The sequence below is a fragment of the Argentina silus genome, assembly GCF_951799395.1.
Source record: "Argentina silus genome assembly, chromosome: 8".
In the NCBI taxonomy this organism is placed as follows: domain Eukaryota; kingdom Metazoa; phylum Chordata; class Actinopteri; order Argentiniformes; family Argentinidae; genus Argentina; species Argentina silus.
In genome coordinates, this window is record NC_139662.1 from 2,164,060 (window position 1) to 2,180,229 (window position 16,170).

Genomic DNA, 16,170 nt, shown 5'->3' on the forward strand with positions numbered 1-16,170 from the left:
CGGTCAGATAACAGGTGCTATTAGCCCATCGTTCCAGAGAGAGAGAGAGAGAGAGAGAGAGAGAAGTATGTGTGTGTGTGTGGGGGGGGGGGGGGGCGGTTCTGTAATGTCCAATAGAGCTCAGATCTGGGCCTGTATTCATAAAGTGTCTTATAGTAGGAGTGCTGATCTAGGATCAGTTTGGCCTTTTAGATCATAATGAATACGACCTGATCCTCGAGCACTCATACTCTGAGGAGCTTTGTGGGTGGGGAGGAGAGGATGATACTTGGACGGTTACGAAAGCCAGGCTCTCCCACCCAAGCCCAGCCCAGCCCAGCCCAGCCCAGCCCAGCCCAGCCCAGCCCAGCCCAGCCCAGCCCAGCCCAGCCCAGCCCAGCCCAGCCCAGCCTACACTACCACTCATAAACCCCCTGTTCTCCTAATGGGGAGGAATTTCACCCAACTCTCCTACATTTACCCCTCTCCCACTGTCTCCCCCGCCCAGCCCCCTCCCCCCCCCCTTTTACCCCCATGGTCTGGTCTGTGGCAGGCAGGCAGAGTGGCTGAGAGTGGCTCGTAAAGGACCAGGAGGGATAAACCAGGAGGTCGTAAACATGCGCTAAGGAGGGAGAGCATGCCAGTCCTAACAAGGCTGAGAACCACACAGCCACCAGGGAGGGGACCTGGGTTAACACTTCAAAGCCTGACTGAGTGCTCTCTCACAGACAGCACGCACACATGCACACATGCACACATGCACACATGCACGCACGCGCGCACAAAACCTGAGTCAGAGTTTTGCTAGACAAGTTATACATCACATAGGACATAGATATGCAAATGTATGAGTCCAGCACATAAACTAGAATTAACTATTATAAAATGCAATCATCATCAACATCATCATCATCATGAACTATTGTCATAGTTAGATAGCAGTCCCTGAGCCCAAGGCCTATAGAGCTACAGTTGCTTGGGTCCCTCCACCCACATCATTGTCACCATCAGAATCCTCACTACCAGCAACCAGGAGCACCATCTCAAGCCCCAGCAGCACGCTGTGTTCCTACAGCAGAGGAGGTGGATAAAGGGGATGAGATGGGGACTGAGCCCAGAGAACCGAGGCCTCTCTGGGGTAAGGAGGGCAGTGTGAGTGGGCCTCTCAGGCCTGTCTGGGGCCGAGAGTGAGAGAGAGGGAGAGAGAAAGGAGATAAGTCCACTTCAGCAGGCTCAATGAGACCCTTCAGGACAGACACACCACTCACCCAGAGCACTGTCTGTCTGCCTTATCACAGAGAGAGAGAGAGAGAGACAGAGAGAGAGAGAGAGAGAGAGAGAGAGAGAAAGAGGGCTAGACACACACACACACACACACACACAAAGACAGTGACAGACACAAAGAGACAGAGAGAGATAGACAGCAATACATAGAAAGAGGCAGAAGAGACAATTAGATACTCCAAATCAAATACCTACCTACCATCAGATGCAATAGGAAAGGGGAGGTTTCGGACCCTGCACAAACCAATTTCTAATCTTGAAAAATGAATCAAATGCAAAGATAATATTTGCCAGTCATAACTGCCCTTTCTCTCCATCGTGCATGGCTGTGTGTGGAAAAACAGGCAAGACCATCAGCATACAGTGACACAGGTCTAGAATTAATGAAATGGCACCTTGCTTAGTGTGTGTGTGTGTGTGTGTGTGTGTGTGTGTGTGTGTGTGTGTGTGTGTGTGTGTGTGTGATGGCTGCTCTCTCTCTCTATCAGTGAGTGGAGGCTGGCTGCTGGGCTATCTGTCCCTCTCAAACACCCAATCCGTCTCTGTCACTGCGACCCAGCAGACACACAGACCACATGCACGACACACACACACACACACCACAATGACACACACACACACACACACACACACACACACACACACACACACACACACAAAGTTTCTGTTTAGCATCCAACTGATCATGTCGAGAAATTACTAAACCCTCAACACGGACAAATAGCTGTGGATAAGGCCTGTCTGGAGTCTAAGGAAAATGGCCGATTCATCACAAAATTCAAACAAGCAGATTAAGAGGAGACTGTTGTGGTATTCAAATGGACTTATGAGATTTGTGTGAGTATACAGCCTGTCAGCCTGTGTGTACTAGACTCCTGAAAAGTATAAGAGTGTGAGAGTGTGTGTGTGCCAGACCAGTAACGTCATTCCTCTGCCAACTTCTTCAGATGCCTTATCTGCCCCACTCCTCTCCTCTCCTCTCCTCTCCTCTCCTCTCCTCTCCTCTCCTCTCCTCTCATCAAATCTAATGTTATTCCCCTCTCCTCCAGAACCACTGCCCACGGTTCTGATCCACCATTTAGGACCACACAACTATAGAACTGTGTTTTCCAAATTATGGGTCTGGACCATTGATGTCCCATCTCTCATAGGAAATCCATTGGGCAGTCAGAAGTATGTAGATACATATATATATGTATATATACACGTGCTGCTAACTTCTGACCGCCCAATGGATTTGCTATGCGAGATGGGATTGGCGCAGTGAGACCAGGAAATGCTGTTAATGGGTGCTGCCATAGCATTGATAGCGACATCTGATTGATGGCACCAACCTTGGCACCAACGCAGGTGCAGTCCGTTGCTAAAGTAGAGGCGAGGTGTTTTTCTGAACTGCATCTGATTTACTTTTCACCAATGCACGTGCCTGAATGCTTGTGATGTGCCTTCGGTTCCAGGGAAAAAACAATATATAGTATTAAGAAATAATAGTAACAGAAATCGCAGTTCAAAAAAGTATTATTTGGCCAGATGGAATACAAAGTTTAACATGGGTTTCGATGTGGAAACATTTTGGCACCACTGCCCTGCAGTACCTCCTCATGGCCACATGGTATAGCCGGCTTCAAAATCTCTCGGCAAGATTGCTCCTTCTGGTCTGGACTGGGTTGTGTCCAGTTTCTACTGGGTCAAGGCTAAAGGCTGGGCTGAGGCTAGGTTCATCCCAGGGATCTCATGAACTCATTGTAAATGTTTTGAGGTTGCTCAGGGGGAACCACTGGGTTAGAGGTCTGTGTTTCCGGATGACCTTACCCCAGGCCCTGTGTCTAGCATGGCTATTAGAACATCACAATGTTAGAGCGTGAGCATCCCTCTCTCGCCATGGTGATAAGATCAAGGCATTCCGGCAGCCAAAGCGGTCATTACCCTGCTCTCCAGACCATAATGTCCTCCATTAGAACTTGCATCGCTACGGCAACGCAGCTGCGCCCGTTTAACTCACTACACAGCCAGCCACCTCTCTAGGGTCACTGACACACAGTTACACACACACACACACACACACAATGTTACACATGTTGTCTAATACATGCTGTTAAACACATGCTGCTGCACACACAGTTCCACATACAGTACATATACAGAGGGGTGGAAGAACAGATAAAGGGGAGATAAAATGAATATGAGTGTGTCCCTCTCACCCCACTTCAATCATCACCCTCACCCTCTCACACCACCCATTTACCAGTCAGCCTTCTCACCCTGAACCTCATATACAACCTCACCACAAACTCATCTTTCCATCCAGCTACTGGACATGTCTGGTCGTGTTTATGAACCTCAGTTTGTCCCTGCTGACTGAATGCCTGACCAGTCCTTATGCTTACAGGCCAGGGTCATGGCCGTCAGGACAACTCGTCTGTCTATGAGTCACTTTAGAACATCCTCTCTCATGCAGTCAGATTCAATGAGTCACTATTCATGCTCACACACATACAAACCTCAAAAGCATACAGATACAGACACACACACAATCACACAAACTCCCCCCCCCCCCCCCCCACACACACACACACAGTCGCTTAGACAACACCAACAGGAAAAATAAACACCTTGGGGTGCTTTGAAGCTTTGCCGTCAAACAAACCTGACCCCTGTCCCTCTCAACCCCCTCTAGCCATCTCAAAACTAACCCCCCATCCCCATCCGAGTCATTGCTCCCTGTCACAGCTCCCTACACACACACACACACACACACACACACGGCACCCTTTCCACCCCGTCACACTACATCAGCTAGTTCACCTAGCTACCTCACTGCTCTCTCCAAACCTGTCTGGAGGACTTCTGAAGGTCCCTTCTGATCCTATCCATCACACGCACACGCACGCACGTACACACACGCACGCACGCACGTACACACACACACACACACACACACACACACACACACACACACACACACACACACAAAGGGGGATGGTAACCATGCAGGGTGTGAAATATCATACTACAGCGAATACATTTTGAAGTGAAAGGCAAGTTGTTCAGCTTGTGCCCAATTCACACATTTTTTACAAATCAATATCATGCAAAATCCTTAGGCCACAGGCTACCGATATGAATGTGCTTATACTGTATCAGTCAGCTAATAATGAAAAAAATTAGTCAGCAGCGCCCTCTATAGTCTGAAGTAAACACGACCAGTAAAACAAGTCCACGCTCCCTTTCCATGTGATTCGGCAATAAAAACAACAACAACAACAACAACAACTTACAGTTTCGAACCATCTGGTTTGCGCAGTTTTATAGTTTCCACATTTCCGACAAAACTCCCTCTGTTTGAAGACCAATCGCAATCCTAGTCATTCGATCTTTAGTCAAGCACCCCCCCCCCCGATACGCTGATCGGCTCTAGGTTTCGTTTCTTCAACTGACAGGATTTCCGCAAAATCCAAACAGAAGTTCCAAATCCGTCACACGACAGACTAATATAAGTAGAGTCGGTAATGCAATTCAACAGCTAAAATCCGCCCTTGGTCACTTTATATTTCTTTGGCTATAATTTATCAACGTACGGATCCAAAGGCTATACAACATCATGCCCGTCATCCCCTTCAAACAACGTCAACAGATTGGGCTCGAATTCATTGAGTTCTTGGAAGAAACCGAGCGAAGATCCATAACAAACAGAAGTGAACTCAAGGACATTTACATCACTGAATTTAGAAACAGGTAAAAACAAACATTGTTTTATATTATTTGAGTATGAGAAAACGGCTGTCAGACTTTGCTATTGTGTTTTTTTTTTTTTTAACTATGGTACAACATAAATAAATGTATCACAATCCATTATGGCTGGCGTTTAGATGTTCTAAATTAAACAGATGGTCAGTTTGCATATCATTTGAATAGCAAGCTAATACTGTACCCTAATACTGCCCCCCCCCCCCTTGCTTTACAGGGATGGAGTCAAAGATCCAAACTTTAGCACACTTCTCTACACTCTAAAGAGGTCCAACAAGGCTATGATTTATTCAGGAAAAGTGTTCTTCCACCCCAAGGTAAGAGCTGTAATAGTATAAGTATCTGTAATACTAAATGCTAGTAATCGCTAATAATGTTGATAATACTAATAATGTAAGCATTAAACATGTACTGGATGTTTGTCTATAACAACTGGTGACCTGAGAGTCACCCTTCGCTCATGACGCAGCTGATGCAAGTTGTAACAAGATAATAATGTGTGAGAGAGGGGGGTTTTGAAAGTATAAATGTATGTATGTTTTCTGGCTCTCTGTTTGTTAGAAACAGACGGCTATGCTTGCAACCATTAAAATAAGTAAATAGAACATATATTGTGGACTTGCCTATTTGTGCAGAGTCTCACTGAATACTAGATTTCCACGACAGAGCACACCAGACCAGGCACCAAGCTTAATCTTTCCCATGCTAATAGTTCTTGTCTGGCGAAACAAGATGTTGAAAGCATGCACTCCTTGTCATTTCAACATGTGTGAAATGATGTATTGACATGTCCACATTCATGCCTAATATGTTTATGGATGCCTTCAGATGAGATTATGATTTATGTTCATGTAACAGGAGCGTTCTCACATTGTTATCTCTGTTTGGGTTTCCGTCCCCAGCTGTGTTCTCACCTAGAAGGACACGTGACACTGAGACAAAGGGTGTGTTTCAATAGTTTAAAGTGACCTCCTCTACTACGTCTGCATTGATCTGAGCATATAAGACAGGGGGAAGCCTTGAAATTGGGTTTTACTCCAGACCTGGGCAAGATACATATTTGAAATGGTTTGAAATATTTGAAAAACTTCAGGTTTGCTTAATTTAATCTTTCAGGCACAATAGAAGCAATGGATGAGTCACAAGGCGAGACTGAACTAAATAAAGCACATCACAAGTTTTTACAAATATTTGAAATCAAATATGTACTTTGTCACGGTCTGTTTCACACAAAACTTGTAGTTAATCATTCAAGACTGACAAGCAAAGGAAGCAATACTTGACTTTTTAGATTTACATAAAATGTTTGATACACCCCCCTCCTCCCCCTTCATCCTTGGTATCAGGGTCCAGATTAAGAGATTGCCATTGGAAATTATATTGTAAGACTGGAGATCCAGCCCAAGTAAATTCACCCATAAATTCACCCTCTTAGGCTGAACTGAAATGGCATTGACCCCAACACTGATGGAGTTGTATGTTGAACTTTAGTGTGCCATTCTGTGTGTTACCAAGGCCTATCTCACTATATGGTAAGTCAACAGATGTCAATGCCATGATATCACCATGTATCCTGTGACTGCCCAAAGACTGGTTAATGATTGGCCCAGACTCACGCCCTAACCGCATTGTAAATGACAGAGAGACGGATAGAGCCAGCCAGACAGATGAGTTGTCAGCTGACCGATGCTGTTCTCCTCTAGGTCAGAGTGTTCATTCAGGACCAATGGCGAAGCCCCCGGAGCAGGGGGCAGCTGGGTTCGTCCAATGTGCAGAACGGAGCGTCTGGGACATCCAACGGCCTGCCTGTGCAAAATGCAGTGTCTCTGGTGTCCTCTCCTGGCCCAGGCAAGGGCTCCCCCTCCCCCAGTGGAGCAGAGGGGGTGTCAGGGGTGCGAGCCCGCAGGAGACTGGCAAACATCATCCTTCAGAAACTCAACACTGACAAGTAAGAAGACCAGGTCCAGAAACCGCTCTTCCCTCTAGCCTAGCCTAGCCTAGCCTAGCCTAGCCTCTGGTTATTCAGTGCTCGCAGACCTTTTTTATTTATTTTTTAATTTATTAGTTTATTTGTCAGGGACAATGCAGAAGACATTGTAACAGGTTACAATAACATGAAACAGATGTGTTGCATATAGGATTTCTAGCTAAGGCTAATTTGCGACCCCTGTCGCAACAAATTACAACTGTTCAAATGTTCAAATGTTTACACCTTGTAGTAAATATCTACTCACTCTCCCAAATGTCCTTCCTCACACCTCGCCTCTTACACTGTCCTTCTAACCCCTCAGGTCTGCGTTTATCTCAGACAAGGGGGATGTCAGGATCACATCGGACCACGCCATGGAAGATGGCCGCATTTGCTTCGGCGTAGAGAGTATGACAGAGGTAATGACTGGTGTTTACATAGAACCACTGGGACTACATAGAACCACTGGGTCTACATAGAACCACTGGGACTACATAGAACCACTGGGACTACATAGAACCACTGGGAACTGTTGCCAGGCGAGTGTCCCTCTCAGGTTGTTGCAAATCCCTCTCAGGTGCTTGCTAACCACAAGCCCATTCCGAAACCCTCTTGCACTCTCGTGTGACCCTTGTGGTCAGGCGTCTGCTTCCTACACAAGCTCATTGTGGTACTGTGGAAACCTAGCCTTGCCAAGCTGACCTCTGTAAACCAGGTGAAGGTGCTATGTCAGGCAAAGGTCACAAGTGACACAATCAGCAAAAAACATATTTAATAACATTGTTTACTGCAATTCAAATAACAAAATAACGCCTGCAGCAAAATAACCAAAGTGTCCAAATACACAAGCCAACTTTGTTTGCTTATGTCAAGAATACTTCAGTGACAAATGTAGAACATAGTTGGTAAGTAATGCAAGTAACACTTTTAGGGGTGCCTGCATGCACATTCTGTGACAGAACAAGGACACATCTGTTTCCTATTTACAAAGTGCTTTTCACAAAATCAACGACTTATTTCCCCCCTCCTTCCTCCATCCCCCAGGTGTATGTGGTGCGTCTGATCATCCAGAACTCTGGTACCAGCCTGGTCTATTTTACCTACTACTCCGCCCTGCACTGGATGAGCTGTTTTAACCTGAAAGACGAGCACAAAGTGACCCGAGCCAACCCATACCAGCTCAAACCAGGCAAGAGTGATACGCATACACACACACACACACACACACACACACACACAGTCTTCAATCATGGGCTTCCTTAGGAAGACCCTATATAGTACCAATGATTAACTCTCTCACTCCCATGCTTTCCCCAGGTGAGAGCTATGAGATCCAGGTCCAATTCCGGTCCAGCCTGATAGGGTTCTACCCAGCCACACTGGCCTTTGAGTTTAAACCAGACCTCTTGCCCCTTACCTCGGCTTTCCACATTGTGCGTTTCATCGAGGCCCAGTATGTGACGGCACTGGCCAAAGAGCTAGCCCCCATTGCCCCCTACAGACCCCGCTCCATCCTTGCCCTGCAGCAGGCCGCCCAGTCATACACCATAGAGGACGGAGTCCCCCCTGAAAGGTAACACACCCCTGACTGATACACATCCTAGGAAGTGACCACAGGATCCAAGAGTAGCTAATGCTAATGCTGATCCTGTTGTGGCAGATGTTGCTTTTCTCACTATGTTCAGTGAATTCACTAACATTCAGTCAAGCACATAGTCATGGAATTCAGTCCCCCCTCTATCTCTGTCTCTCTCCTCCCCCCACAGGCTGTATGTGCTGCGTCTCAAGCCAGTGGTGCCCCTAAAGGACTATAAGGTACCTGCGTACGTGAAAGAGCTGATTGGGTTCCTGAACGACCACCCCTCCTACTCTCCGTCCAGACAGAACCTCCAATCTGCCAAGTAAGTGTTCATACTCTTATTTGTGACACACATTTACATTAGAATCGGTCTCATATGTAGCTAGCTCACACAGTGTTATACCGTTTCACCTGCAAGATGATATAGAATGTCATATATAGTTTGCCTTTGATAACTACCTAATGGGTACTTCTCTGCTATGTGGGGCAGATATTTGGCCTTTGAATGACAAGCAGAAGAGAGTGGTTGTCACGCAAGCTCCCTGCCCTACCCACTAATGAGTCATTGGTCGGTCAATATGACTGTATATAACAGTCACGCTCACCAAAGACAGGCTAGCATTCCAGGAACTGGTTTCTCAGGAATAGATTAAACCTAATCTTAGACCATAAACATCTTCCATGGAGATTTTGCATTGAATGTAAGTTTCTGTTTTTGTGAGGCAATATGGCACACATACTGTAGGTAACACGGTTTAAAGCTGGGGGTGGTTAGATAGAAAGGGCACTGAGATATCCTGATAGGGTCAGATTAAACCATGTGTACCAATGTTTAAATTAGCAACTGTGTACTCTGTGCAATGTCATCTCCATGCTTCCCCCCCCCCCCCCACACCCCAAAAAAAAAAAAAAACACAACAACCATCACAGAACTACCCTTGATAATACATTGATTACATGCATGTTTTGGAGACCTTCCAAAAAATCACTGTGAGACCCCAGATGGTACCAGTAGCCAAAGTAGGGAGCTCTGACTAAAATGTTTGTCGTTGACAGTGTAGTGTACTCTCTCATAACTCTCGATACACTTATCTGTTCTCTACTCTGTTTGTGCCTTTATCATCTCTCTCTCTCTCTCTCTCTCTCTCTCTCTCTCTCTCTCTCTCTCTCTCTCTCAGGGCTGTGTTGGAGGCTCCTCTGAGCAGGGACAACTACTCTGAGAGGTTCCAGTTGTTGCTCTATCTGGAGGAGTTACAGATGGAGGTGGATATAAAGAGGTACAACATGGAGAACAAGCCCATGGTCAGGGACACCAACAACAAGAAACTCCTGGTGTTGGAGGTAGTATGTGTAATAATAATAGATTATGATCATTAATTGTGTTAGCATATATTCATTTACTGATTGTACTGTGTGATTCTTCTCTCAAGTGTTAGAACATTCCAGACGTTAACCCCCTAAACCATTACATGATCTATAGCACCCTAGAAAGTATCCTGTTTTAGCCTCCTAATTGATTAGGAGCGTAAACGGTTGTGCTCCTGCCCCAGGATATGACCCTACGACCAGGCCGAAGGGTAGTAGCCTAAATTAGCAGCTGATAATATAATTTAGCGTGACATTGTATTTACGGCCTGTAACGGAATGACCATAAATCCGGAGCCAACCTCCTCAAACTGGTGACAGGAGGAGATGAAAATACACATTAGTGTCTTCTCAAAAGTTCAGACTCTCCCTAGGAGATAAAGACGTAGGACTTCTAACTACAGGACCATTGTTCTCTCAGAGCTGCCCCTAGGGTGTTATCTAGGACTGCTGTAGATCATGCCACCTGTTTTCAAGGTTGTATATGAAAATGTGAAAACCCTGCCCTATAATCGGACCATCTGAGGGGTATAAAGTATGTGTTGTAACTTGGATTGGGGCTCTCTGTCCGTTAGGTGCAGAGTGCTATGCTTGCAACCATTATTAAACCTACTAAACAGATATTGTGTTTGTGCATCTTTGCAAAGTCTCACTGAAGTTGTTATTGTGGTAATCCCCTAGACAAGATTTCCACCACAGCACACACACACACACACAAAAACACACACACACACACACACACTGCTCTAACATGGTCTCTCACACACTCCTCTGGCAGGTTCTTGGTGTGTCTGAGAACAGGCCGTCAGTGCTGAGGGGGGATGCTCTACTGGTGACCCGGCCGGGGGAGGGGACCAGAGGGGAGGCAGTGGTCAAGTACCGGGGCTACGTCCATCGTGTTGAACTGGAGCAGGTCAAACTGAGCTTCAACAACAAGTAAGAACCAGGATAGCCCTGAGAGTCAGACATTACACGTTACTGTTTGTGCATATCTAAGTTCAGTAGCAAAGTTGTCAATAAACAAATACATCATAATTGGCTTCACAATTTCTGATTCATTTGTGTGAGTGTGTTGACAGTCTCTCTGTCTGTGGTTGTTTCTAGGCTGCTGAAGAACTTCATAGACGGTATGAAGTTCAACGTTGAGTTCACAGTGAACCGCCTTACCACCCGTCTCCAGCAGAGGGCAACAGAGCTGGTGTCTCAGTACAGACTTGAAGATGTCTTGTTTCCCTCTGCGGCCAGCACACCACAGCCCCAGCTACCCACACTCAGGTTAGCTCCTCTCATACTATTGAGATGCCCGCCATAGGGGCCTCAGTATCCTCCTCTTAAGCCCCCCGCCCCCATCCCCCATTCTAACTCTAATCCCAACTGAAACCTAACCTCTCTCTATCTCTCTCTCTCTCTCACTCTCTCTCTCTCTGTCTGTTTCTCTCTGTCTTTGTAGACTGTTTAACAGCAAACTGGAGAAGAACCCAGAACAGTACAAAGCTGTTCAGCACATCGTAGCCGGCTCATCCAGACCTGCTCCTTACCTGGTGTTTGGCCCGCCTGGGACAGGTGTGTGTGTGTGTGTGTGTGTGTGTGTGTGTGTGTGTGTGTGTGTGTGTGTGTGTGTGTGTGTGTGTGTGTGTGTGTGTGTGTGTGTGTGTGTGTGTGTGTGTGTGTGTGTGTGTGTGTGTGTGTGTGCGTGTGCGTGTGCGTGCGCGCGCCCATTTGCTGTGTGTGTGTGTTAACGTGTGTGTGTGTGTGTTTGTCATCCTCAGGTAAGACTGTCACTGTGGTGGAGGCCATTAAACAGTTGGAGAAGAGTCAGAGTTCCGCCTGTATCCTGGCCTGCGCTCCGTCTAACAGCGCAGCAGACCTGCTATGTAAGGAGATTGTGAAACACGTGGAGAAGCGCAAGGTGTACCGCATGTATGCCAGCAGCCGGAACCCATACGACGTGCCTGATGAACTACTGGTCAGAACTTGAGCTGTCATTGGCTGTTTTATTACCCAATCCATGTGTCATCTCAGTCATCCATTATATTTAGTTCTTATGGGTTATTACTGATTTTGTGTGTGTGTGTTGTGTGTTGGGTTACAGGATTGCTGTAACCTGGATGAGGATGAGGGGAACTTTGTGTTTCCCAGTAAAGAGGAGCTGATGGAATATAAGATCATGGTCACCACCCTGCTGACTGCTGGAAGGTAAAGCTAACCGCTAACATAGCCCAAATGCTAACAGCTATAGCTGTATATGTGTGTGTATGTATGTATGTATGTATGTGTATATATATTGCTAAACACATGTATGTACATACATTCCTAGACACAATGCTGTGTGTGTGTGTGTGTGTGTGCAGGCTGGTGACGGGGGGAGTTCCTCTTGGTCATTACACCCATGTGTTTGTGGACGAGGCAGGACACGCTTTGGAGACAGAGTGCATCATCAGCTTGGCTGGTAAGAGAGAGGAGCAGAGTTTCCTTTGATGCATAATGCTTGATGATGCTGTCTGTAATGTTCTTGTGGAAGTAAGACACAAAAGTGTGTTTGAGTCCTGTCTGTAGAGCTTCTAAAAGTGTGTGTGTGTGTGTGTGTGTGTGTGTGTGTGTGTGTGTGTTTGCTGTGTGTCTTTTCTGTGTAGGGCTGCTAAAGGTAGGAACTGGTCAGGTGGTGCTGGCTGGAGATCCTAAACAGCTGGGTCCCATCCTCAGATCCCCCTTGGCAATAAAATATGGAATGGGTGAGTGTCCCAATTTATAGTGCCATAATGGAACATACATGTATGAAGCTGCTTCGTATTCTTTCTTCAACAGTGCTTATTATATACACAATGCAGTTTGAAAGACTTCCAGTGACACAATCATCAGTATGCTGTACAGTACTGTGAATTGGACTTATTCAATCAATTATTCAGTCCATCAATCACAGGAATAACCAAACAAAGGGAGAAAATAAGACTGAATGGTTTAAATGGTTTTTAACCTCTTCCTCCCTCCAGGTCTGTCTCTGCTGGAGCGGCTGATGACAAAGGCACCCCTGTACCAGAAGGATGAGGAGGGGACGTTCAACAACCGCTTTGTCACCAAACTGCTGCGCAACTACAGGTATATACACTATAGTGTTGCTTATTAGTGTGTTTCTCTTCATAACACAAACCCCTCAGCTGTCCTTTCTAAATGTGTCTTACCACTTCCTCTCATCTGACCCGTTCCTTTTTTGTCTTCCCTCTCTTTTTCTCTCTCTTCCCTCCCCCCTCTCTTCTTGTCTTTTTCTCTTTTGTCTCAGGTCCCACCCTGCCATTCTGAAGATTCCCAATGAACTGTTCTATGATGGAGAGCTGCAAGTGTATGCTGATGACATAGTCCGCAACTCCTACTGCAATTGGGAATACTTGCCCAAGAAGGTACTGGGAACGCGTGCGCGCACGCACACACACAGGTTTTCCAGTGATATTAACCATTGCTTGACAATCAAGAAGATAACTCTCTTTAATGTAGCACGCAAAGATACAATCTCTCTCTCTCTCTATCTCTCCCTTGCTCCTTCTCTCCCTCCCTCCCTCTTTCTCTCTCTCTCAGGGTTTCCCAGTGGTATTCCACGCGGTGACGGGTCGTGACGAGCGCGAGGCGAACAGTCCATCGTTCTTTAACGTAGCGGAAGTGGAGGTGCTGATGGACTACCTGAGGAAGCTGCTGCAAAACCAGCGCAAGAAGGGCATGGGCACCATTGCTCTCAAAGACATCGGCATCATCGCCCCCTACAGGAAACAGGTGGGTGGACAACCCCAGGACTACAAGTCAATCATAAATCTACCTTTTGACCCTGGAGTACGACCAAGGGCAATTCATATGTTGGCGGACAAATAAAACCTGACCATTTTGCATGGTTTTGTGTATCTCTAAGGTGGAGAAAATCCGCAAAGCCCTCAGAACACTGGAGAAAGACCTCAAACTGATGGACATCAAAGACCTGAAGGTATGGAGATCCACTGCAAATCTGTTGGCTATCATGCAGGTTTCCTTAAAAGTATTTGAGTGGAATGCTTGTACCCGTAGTGAGAGGTGTGTGTGTGTGTGTGTGTGTGTGTGTGTGTGTGTGTGTGTGTGTGTGTGCTGCAGGTGGGTTCAGTGGAGGAGTTCCAGGGGCAAGAGAGGAAGGTGATCCTAGTGTCTACCGTTCGCAGCAGTGCCAAATATGTCAGAATCGACCAGCAGTTCACCCTCGGCTTCATAAAGAACGAGAAGGTAATGAACAGCCAGAGGAGACACACACACACACACACACACACACACACAAACACACACATAGTGTTGACCTGTTCCCTCTCCTTCCTGTTCAGAGGTTCAACGTGGCAATAACCCGAGCCAAAGCCCTGCTGATCGTGGTGGGAAACCCCTTAGTACTGAGCGGAGATTCCACCTGGGACAGGTGAGTTTTAGCACTGTTCAGATGGAGGGAGCAGTGAACTCCACATGTGTGCAGTTGTTTCATATCTCTCTCTCTCTCTCTCCTGTAGCTTTATCCAGTACTGCTCTGAGGGAGAGGGGTACACAGGGTTTGACCGCTCCCATGCAGAGGGAACGGAAGAGGTGGTGGAAAGACTGGCTGTTCTCTGCTTACAAGCAGAGCCTCAAGGTAACACACACACACACACACACACACCTACACCTGGGCATGATGCAAACTCTCCTTGAATTCATTAGCTTGTACATTGTTAATGGTATATGTAATTTTCAAGGCTAATGTGTTTGGTTGCTGTTCTCCCTCTCCCCCTCTGAAACATCGCCCTCCAGTGGAGACAGACGAGAGCCAGGTTCAACAGCAGCAGGACCCAGAGTGGAGGAATGAGCTGTGAGTGGGACCCCAAACTGGGCTGGGTGGGGACTGGACCAGTCTCTTTTACTCTCTCCACTACCTTAAACTGGAGCCCCAAAGACTCAACTGATCAGGAATCAGTGTACATTCCAACAGCATTTTAACAAGAACACACAGAAAGAACCTTCTCATGAAATATGTATAAAATGTCTCCATCTTTACAGTCTGTTGTATGTAAGCAATCTCACAGCGGCTCCTCTTCCTATGATCTTACATGAAAAGAGCATCGGTCTCCTTGTATGTGGGGAACACTGCCCACTCCTTTTAGTGTCCTTATCAATGGTGCTCATTGAACATCTCAGGTCACCCCCCCCCCCCACCTGCTGTTAGAGAGATACATGATGCATTAGTCACTCCCTCTGACTCGTTGTCTGAATATTATTTAATGAATAAACAGCAGCCAAGTCTGTGCTAATTTTTAATGCATCTGTTTTCTGTGTTTTTTTTATGTGGTATTGTGATCTACTAAACACTGGTTACAAGTAAGAAATAGGTCTGGTGGTCTCTTTTTGGATTATACCATTTCAAAAAATATTTTATTAACATGACCATCTCATCCAGACATTAAGCACCCCCCCTCCCCAGTCATGTTTCTAAAGCATCATCACAATCAGGGTTTTCTCCAAACCTGTGTTCCTGTCTCTGCTTTGTGACACAACAGACATGGGAAATGATGTGGAACATGTATTACATAATATAGAATCTCACTGTTGTTACTACTGTCCACTCACAGTTCAGGGAATGTCGTTACAGGCCGGGTTTGTGACAAAGAGAGCATTGATTGGCTTGTTGTGGGAGTCAATTAAAGGCCTATTTGCATATAGGGTTCCATCAGCAAAGCCATAGGATCAGTGGAAACCAAGGCAGCCACTGGTCTAGCAGACTAGCTCATCTTGGCAAACTATTGGTTCCCAGATGTTCCACAGGTGCGTCATTGAGCGGGACATACAATATGCTGTATCTGGTGCACAGGGTCCTGTATGTGTATCTGGGAATACAAACTCACCTCAGCTCAGCAGCCTACTTGCTCGTCTGACAGTCTCTATTCAGTAAATGCACACAATGATATTGTAACATAACTACATGGTCTCTAGAATCAAATATGAAGGATAACAGAGAAGGACTGCTATGGGGGAGGACCTCTTCCTGTGTCACTGGCTGGGTCAGTAGTGAGTGTGTGAGCCAGAGAGTATGACTGGCTCTATTGTATGTCTAACAATAACTTACTGTGGCCCTGCAGCCGGTGGACGCTCTCACCATGAGAGAGAAAGAGGGAGAGAGTGGGGCATTCTGTTAAACCTCCACATGCAAATAGCCCTTGCTGTGTACAATTATATCTGTAGTAGTGAAGGAGTTCAATTCGGTGAGACAATTTCAGGA

General features: G+C 46.3%; 1 protein-coding gene across 1 annotated transcript; it reads left to right on the forward strand.

Annotated features, from left to right (window-relative positions):
- The first annotated feature begins 4,707 nt into the window (after positions 1-4,707).
- On the forward strand, positions 4,708-15,493 carry LOC310807717 (putative helicase mov-10-B.1). Its single transcript, XM_083674289.1, has 23 exons — positions 4,708-4,998; positions 5,228-5,327; positions 6,714-6,958; positions 7,302-7,398; positions 8,024-8,168; positions 8,297-8,552; positions 8,746-8,880; positions 9,737-9,899; positions 10,702-10,859; positions 11,028-11,198; positions 11,374-11,486; positions 11,693-11,889; positions 12,016-12,119; positions 12,275-12,372; positions 12,557-12,655; positions 12,914-13,019; positions 13,201-13,318; positions 13,494-13,685; positions 13,819-13,890; positions 14,034-14,159; positions 14,255-14,343; positions 14,432-14,550; positions 14,709-15,493. The coding sequence occupies exons 1-23, from the start codon at positions 4,865-4,867 to the stop codon at positions 14,768-14,770; spliced, it is 3,099 nt and encodes a 1,032-aa protein (XP_083530415.1). The 5' UTR covers positions 4,708-4,864; the 3' UTR covers positions 14,771-15,493.
- Positions 15,494-16,170: the final 677 nt, after the last annotated feature.

Bases quoted from the DNA above. Each gene is read 5' to 3' on its own strand.
- LOC310807717 (XM_083674289.1), top strand. From the start codon at position 4,865: ATGCCCGTCATCCCCTTCAAACAACGTCAACAGATTGGGCTCGAATTC. The intron at 6,959-7,301 runs GTAAGAAGACCA...CTAACCCCTCAG, and splicing joins CAGAAACTCAACACTGACAA to GTCTGCGTTTATCTCAGACA. The intron at 11,890-12,015 runs GTCAGAACTTGA...GTTGGGTTACAG, and splicing joins ACGTGCCTGATGAACTACTG to GATTGCTGTAACCTGGATGA.